The 7934-nt window shown below is 40.6% G+C and overlaps 1 protein-coding gene across 1 annotated transcript; it reads right to left on the reverse strand.

Annotated features, from left to right (window-relative positions):
* Nucleotides 1-5967: 5967 nt before the first annotated feature.
* On the reverse strand, nucleotides 5968-6885 carry LOC130963104 (uncharacterized). Its single transcript, XM_057889255.1, has one exon. The coding sequence runs from the start codon at nucleotides 6883-6885 to the stop codon at nucleotides 5968-5970; it is 918 nt and encodes a 305-aa protein (XP_057745238.1).
* Between the last annotated feature and the right edge of the window lie 1049 nt (nucleotides 6886-7934).

The following is a 7934-nucleotide window of genomic DNA, read 5'->3' on the forward strand; positions in this document are numbered from 1 at the left end:
TGTGCTCAAGGCGACTCAAGTGGTCTGCCACTAGATTCTGATTGCCACTCCTATCCTTTATTTCTAAATCAAATTCTTGTAAAAGCAGTATCCAACGTATGAGCCTTGGTTTGGACTCCTTTTTGGCTAATAGATACTTCAAAGCTGCATGGTCCGAATACACTACTACTCTAGTACCAAGTAGATAAGCTCGGAATTTATCCAGAGCAAAAACAATAGCAAGAAGCTCTTTCTCAGTAGTAGTATAATTGGACTGGGCAACGTCTAAAGTTTTAGACGCATAAGCAATAACAAAAGAATCCTTACCTTCACGCTGAGCCAGCGCTGCTCCTACTGCATGGTTGGAAGCATCGCACATGATTTCAAATGGCTGGCTCCAGTCTGGTCCTCTCACAATTGGAGCTTGAGTCAAAGCAGTCTTCAGCTTATCAAACGCTTGTTTGCAATCATCACTGAACTCGAACTCAATATCCTTCTGCAGTAATCTGGATAAGGGAAGTGCTACCTTACTAAAGTCCTTAATAAATCTCCTGTAAAAACCTGCATGGCCAAAGAACGAACGGACTTCCCTCACAGAGGAGGGGTAAGGTAAACTGGAAATAACATCCACCTTTGCTGGGTCTACAGAAATACCAGTATTCGATACAACATGTCCTAATACAATCCCTTGTTTAACCATAAAATGACATTTCTCAAAATTTAATACAAGGTTTGTATTGACACATCTATCTAATACTCTAGATAATTCATCTAAGCAAAGGCTAAAAGAATCACCATAAACGCTAAAATTGTCCATAAAAACTTCCATACAATCCTCAATAAGGTCAGAGAAAAGACTCATCATGCACCTTTGGAAGGTAGCTGGTGCATTGCACAAGCCAAAGGGCATTCTCTTATAAGCATACGTTCCGAAGGGACATGTAAAAGTGGTCTTTTCCTGATCCTCAGGGGCTATATGAATTTGGAAATAACCTGTGTAACCATCTAAAAAACAATAATGTGATTTACCTGACAGGCGATCCAGCATTTGATCAATGAATGGAAGTGGGTAGTGATCCTTACGGGTAGCTTGGTTGAGACGCCTGTAATCAATGCAGACTCTCCAAGCATTCTGAACTCTAGTTGCTATGAGCTCTCCATGCTCATTCTTCACTGTAGTGACTCCAGACTTCTTGGGCACCACTTGTACTGGGCTTACCCATTCACTGTCTGAAATGGGATATATGATACCTGCTTCCAATAGTCTGGTCACCTCCTTTTTGACAACTTCCAAAATAGTGGGATTCAGTCTTCTCTGGGGTTGGCGGACAGGTCTTGCTCCTTCCTCTAAAAATATTCTGTGCTCACATACCTGAGGGTCGATGCCTACGATGTCTGCCAAACTCCATCCAATTGCTTTCTTGTGCTTCCTCAGCACATTAAGTAGCTGCTCTTCCTGTTCAGGAGTGAGATCCTGTGCAATAATAACTGGAAACTTCTGCCCCTCTTCAAGATAAGCGTATTTGAGATGTGGAGGGAGAGGTTTCAACTCAGTCTTCTGGTCATGGGTAGGCTCTGGATTGTCTGGAGCTTGTGAAAATCCAAAAGTGTCCTTATCGTTAGCTAATAGAGTCCCCACACTTGGACTTTGTTCTGTGTACTTCTCTTCCAGTTCTTCTTGGTGAATTTCAGGTATAGTTTTATCTATGACATCACATTGGAAGATGGAATGATCTTCTGGAGGGTTGTTTGTGACTCCATTCAAATTGAAGATTGCTATTCGGCCATCTATTTCAAAGGAATATGTTCCGAAAAAGGCATCTAATCTGAATCTTGATGTCTTCAGGAATGGTCTGCCAAGTAAGATTGATGATGGCTTATCTGACTCATTATTGGGCATCTCCAAGATATAGAAATCAGTGGAAAATGTGAGCCCTTTGATGTTTACTAAAACATCTTCAGCAACTCCAGCTACAGTAATAATGCTAATATCTGCCAACACAAAACGAGATGCCGACCTTTTCAAGGGAGGGAACCTTAAAACATCATATACAGATAAAGGCATAATACTAACACATGCTCCCAAATCACACATGCAATCATAAATTACTACACCACCAATAGTACAACTAACTATACAAGGGCCTGGGTCACTACATTTTTCAGGTAAACTTCCCATTAAAGCAGATTTGGAACTTCCTAAAGGAATAGTTTCAAATTCATTAATTTTGTCCTTATGTATACATAAATCTTTTAGAAACTTTGCATATTTAGGTACCTATTGAATGACGTCAAAAAGGGGAACAGTTACCTCAACCTTTTTGAAGATTTCTACCATTTTGGGGTCAGGTTTCAACTGTTTCTTGGGCTTCCTTGCAAGTTGTGGAAATGGAATAGGAGTGGTGTTTTCTGCAGTGTCTGCGCCTTTTGGTGCTTTCTCCTGTGGTTGAGCCTCTTCTCTCTCAGCTATGTCCTGTATGTCCTCTTTCTCTTCAACATCTTCTAATTCCATAACCTCTTCAGCTGAGGCGTGTTCTGTGGGGCGTGGTTCCTCCTGACTTCTCTCCTGCAGTGTGGTTCCAGACCTTAGGGTGACGGCATTAATACCACCCTTCGGGTTGGGGAGTGGTTGAGATGGGAGTCCACCAGAGCTTGAGGATTGATTATTGGAAATTTGCATTGATCCCATCTGTGAGACAAGAGTTTGTAAAGTAGAAGTGACAGTAGAAGTGAAAGTATCCAGGGTTGTTTTAAGATGATCCTCCATAGCCTGATGTCTCTGAACAATGGTTTGTAGTAAGTCAACATTAGGGGATGAAGAGATGCTGGTGGCCTGAGAGGTTTGTTAAGGGGCTTGAGGTTGTCTTAAATAAGGTGCTCTGTAAGGTTGATTCTGCTGCCTGTTGTGATTGTTGTTCCACCTCTGGTTCCATTGTTATCTCTGCCTCCTCTGTTAGAATTGTCTCTCCAGCCTTGGTTGGAATTATCTCTCCAGCCTTGGTTGGAATTATCCTGTCATCCTTGATTATAGTTGCCACCTTGACTGTACCCTTGATTGGGGGCGGTCATAAAAATTGTGAGTGGCTACTACAGTATTGTCTTCTTGTTGGAGCTGCAGACACTCATCGGTATAGTGACTATAATCTGTACATACGCCGCACACTCTTTGCGGGACTAACTACTGGCTGTGCTGTGGTGGAGAAGGCTGAACTTGCTGAGATTGTTGTTGATTCAGTTGCATCTGCTTCAGCAAGTTAGTAATTTCACATAGACTCTGGGTTATAGCAGTAGTCTCTGTATTAGTGGATACCTCCGCAACAGCTCTTGATAGACTTTGTCTTTGTCTATAATTCCTAGTAGAGTCAGCTAAGTCTCTGATCAATTCCCATGCTTCGTCTGTAGTCTTGTGCTTTTTCATAGAACCATTGCGAGCACCTTCCAGTGTGGTTCTATCCTGAGGTTTCAGACCCTGTGTAAAGTAACCGAGTAAGACGACCTTGTCAATCATATGATGGGGACATGCATTTCGAAGTGTATTGAAGCATTCTAAGTATTCATAGAGGGTCTCAGATTCATCCTGGACGATCATAGACTTGTCCTTCCTTAGCTTGTCAGCAACTTCAGCTGGAAAGAATTTATTCAGAAATTCTCTCCTAAGTGTATCCCAGTTGGAAATAGTTTCCCTGAGCTGAGTGTAGTACCACTCTCTTGCCTTTCCCTCCAGAGAAAATGGGAAGGCTTTTAATAGAATAGAGATTTCATCAGCTCCATCACGTTTAACAGTAGAGCAAGCGGTGTGGAAATCCCTAAGATGCTTGATAGGCTCTTGAGCAGGTAAGCCATGAAATTTGGGCATCAAGTTGAGTAGTGAAGATTTTATTTCAAAATCTACAGTACTGCTAGGTAGTGCCCCTGGAATGGTTGGAGCGTAAAATCAGGGGCTCCTTCCTCCTGGATGGTAACTCTTCTGGGTGCTGCCATGTCACCTACACGTAAATGAACTGGATCAGTAGAGAGGGGGGTTGTTTCTTCCTTAAATGACGGTTCCGGTTCGTCCCCAAAGAGGAGTCGCCTACGCCTAGCTCGCCTTATATGTGAAAGAGTTCTTTCAATTTCAGGGTCAAATGCTGGCAAGCTTGGATCAGGAAGCGAACGTGTCATTTAACGAAAGAAATGTGCAGTTCATAGTGATAAAACGAAAAGAAAAAAATTACAATAAAAATAAATACCAATCAATAAATTAACACACTGTTGCAACTCCCCGGCAACGGCGCCAAAAATTGATGAAACACAGAAGTTGGTGAATTAAAATTTATTAAAATGGTTGCATTGTAAGTATAGTTCTTAACTCACCAAAATCTGCCTATCAATTTAAAATGTGTCACAGAAAATTTAAATTAAAAATTACTGGGAGTATGAATCCCAGGTCGTCTCCCAACGAGTTGCAGGAAAGTGTGCTATTTTATTAATCAGATGTTTCCAAAAAGTTGAGTTAAGTAGATGGAAAATTAAATTGAGGAAATTGAATAATATAAATAAAAGCCTTGACTGGGAGTTGATTAGTTGGAATCTCTATTATTGATGGAGTGATTTTAGGATTAATTTATAATTAATGGTTGTTCTGTTTAGTTATTCTTTACTAGGTAAAGGAAAGTCAAACAAGTTGGAATGATAGATCTGTTCACGAGTTGCAACCCACTTAGTTCAAAGGGATTGGTGTTAGTGACAAGATAGCAATCCAACAGTTAACCCAATTACAAATTCCCCTTCAATCCTTCCAACTCAAGAGTTCCTTTCAATTAACTCCCCATCAAGTGAGGGGAACTACTCGCTCATTGTAAATAATAAATCCATAACATATGAAAGGGAATTAAAAGAAGACATGATTATTGGAAGGTAAAATGGATTAAAATGAAAGAAATAATTCTTGTATTAAATAATCATAAAAGTATTCAAATGACAAAATTGAACAAAGCAAAAAAAACATGGAAGAAATAAACCAAGTTAAGAGAACGAACTAGAATGACGAAGTCTTGATGAGGAAATAACTCTTCTCAATGTTCCAATGCTAAGACCATTTGAAAATTAAATTCTAAAACCTAAAGAGAAAAACCTAGAGGAAGAGTGAAAACTAGATCTAAAAACTCAAAACTGTGTAGAATGAATGTTCTCTTTCATTTCTGCATGTTCCTTGGCTCTAGTCTACTGTTCTGGGCCGAGAACCGGGTCAAAACCGGGCCCAAAATCGCCCCCCAGCGAATTCTGCAGATTGTGCAGATCGCGCCTGTCACGCAATCGCGTCGTCCACGCGGACGCGTCATTCGCGTTCTTTTCGTGCCACACGTTCGCGTCGTCCACGCCTCCGCGTCACTTATGCAGTTCCTTTCCACGCGGTCGCTTGAGCCATGCGGCCGCGTCGATGCGATTTCTCCTTTACCGCGTGAACGCGTGAGCCGTGCGGCCGCGTCGCTTCTCACTGGTTGTCTCCTCAATTTCTTGTGTTCCTTCCATTTTTTTGCTAGCTTCCCTTTCAATCCCCAACTCATCCATGCCCTATAAAGCCTGAAACACTTAACACACAGATCACGGCATCGAATGGGACAAGGGAGAACTAAAATGCATAATAAAGAGTCTCTAGGGAGCAGTTTTCAACCATGTAATAATTCCAGGAAGGAAATATAAATGCATGCTAAATTAATGAATAAGTGAGTAAAGATCATGATAAAACCACACAATTAAACACAATATAAATCATAAAATAGTGGTTTATCAGCGGGTTCAGGAGCTGATGCAAGTTCAATCGAATTGAGCCAACATTACAGAAAAGAATTGGTGTAGCAACAAATCAAGGAACCATCAATGAAATAGTTAGAATCATAAGTTATATTATTCAATGAAATAATTAGAATCATAAGTCATGTTATTCAATTAAATAGTTAGAATCATAAGTCATATTATCCTTACTTTTTGTTGATCCGACACGAAAACTCATCTTCTTGATTCACCGATATCATCCAGCAACAAATCAAGGAACCATCCCCAGCTGTCCTTTGTTTCCGCCTCCACTGCTGCAACAGCAATTGAAAAATAATTGTCATTAGGATCCCTCCCTACTGCAACTAGTAACTGTTGACCATGGTCCCCTTTCAAGTGACACCCGTCCACTCCTATGATTGGCCTACAACCAACCAAGAAGCCCTGCTTCACCGAATCGAGGCACGTGTACATCCTCATGAATCGTGGTTGGTGTGTTAAAGATGGCCTATCCACAATAATATTAAGCTTGGACCCTGGATTTTTCCTTAAAATCTCAGCACAATAATCCCTCAATTTGGCATATTGTAGTATGGCCCTTCCATGTACTTCTTTCCTTGCTTTTCTCCTTACCCAGTAAGCCTTTCCAACACTAACATTTGCCATATACTTATCCTGAGTTGTTTGAATAATAGTGGTCAGCCGCATATCTTCTCCACGACTAATGTTGTTGACAATCCTTTTTGAAATCCACTCACTAGAAGCAAGCCTACCACTATAACTCCTCCCACAGGTATGCTTGCCCTTTAAGGTTTTTATCCTAAAACAATCAGATCCTCCTACCTTACTTGCAAAGCAAATCCACTTGCACTTTTCTTTTTGTCCCTTACACACAACTCTGCACCTCAAATTGTCATTCTTCTTGTACTTAACATCTCTCCCATTCAATAAGACATGCTCCTTAATTGCATCTTTAAACTGGGACAGTGTTTTGAACTCCAACCCAACCTTAAACTCATACTCTCTACACATTTCTGCCTCATCATACTTAGAAAACCTTTTTTTCTTAATCATGTCATCAGAATCTCTCTCATAACTATCTATGTCTTCAGTTGCATAGCCATTCGAAATGTCTCCAATTTGTTCATCCATCTCTCAGCAGCTTCATTATCTTCAGCACCCTTATCTGTTGTCCCTTCTTAATTTAGCAGGCCATTGAACCCACCAAACACATTTGATTGTCCACCATCAACACCATCCTCTACATCGAACCCAAATTAATCCTCATGTTCACCATCATCAGCACTGTCATCAAACCTATCCTCCTCAGTAGAGGGTTCTGACTCAGCATCAACTTCTACTTCTATCAGTCCACTATCTTCGCCTTCATTTAGGACATAATCTGAATTTATTGATGTGATTTCAACCCCATTACCTTCTCTGTAACCATCAACAGCATACACTATACCATGCTTCACAGAATTATTAACTAAAGCCCTAGCCATTCTAACAGCATCCCCATCTGACCTCAACTCTTTGAGACCTAACTTCAAGTCCATTTCAGGTTCGTTCCACTATAGCTTCGCATAACCCTTGTAGCCTAGACCCTTCAGCAAACTCAGTCTCTCTTGCAGAGACCATTCATCTAGTTCATAATGCAAGTCTTCCACAACCAACCCACCTAAATATTCTAGTCCATGTCCCATGTCAATAAATTTTCCTCCGTGATGGAGCCCTATTGTGAACTCTGATTCTTCCATTGCTACAAAATAAAAAACGAAAAATGATGATTAGTCATCCCCTAATCAAACATCACCAAACAATGCTAATGACTTTAACGCCATAACGTTCGGCAACTTTTGAAAGAATGAAGAATGGAAACAAGTATAACTCGTACCTTTGCAACAATGACGACAGTAGCTCCTTCGACAAAGGAGGCCACGATAGACAATAACAAACCTCGATCACACAATGGTGGAATGCATACGCGTTATCGAACAATCAGAAACGAAAATGGGGTGAAGAGGAAGGGTTTCTTTTGCCTTAGTGAAAAGGGATGAAGAGCAAGGGTTATTTTTCCATTACTGAAGATCAAGGGTTAGTCCTTTATTAAGATAGGGGCAATTTTGACAATATAAAATAAGTAAATTCACTTAGGATTACAAAAAACGTTTGTAACTGGGTATATCCAATTTTGGAAC

The sequence above is a fragment of the Arachis stenosperma genome, chromosome 2, assembly GCF_014773155.1.
Source record: "Arachis stenosperma cultivar V10309 chromosome 2, arast.V10309.gnm1.PFL2, whole genome shotgun sequence".
In the NCBI taxonomy this organism is placed as follows: Eukaryota; Viridiplantae; Streptophyta; class Magnoliopsida; order Fabales; family Fabaceae; genus Arachis; species Arachis stenosperma.

Coding starts and splice junctions, on each gene's coding strand:
- LOC130963104 (XM_057889255.1), bottom strand. CDS start 6,885: ATGGATGAACAAATTGGAGACATTTCGAATGGCTATGCAACTGAAGAC.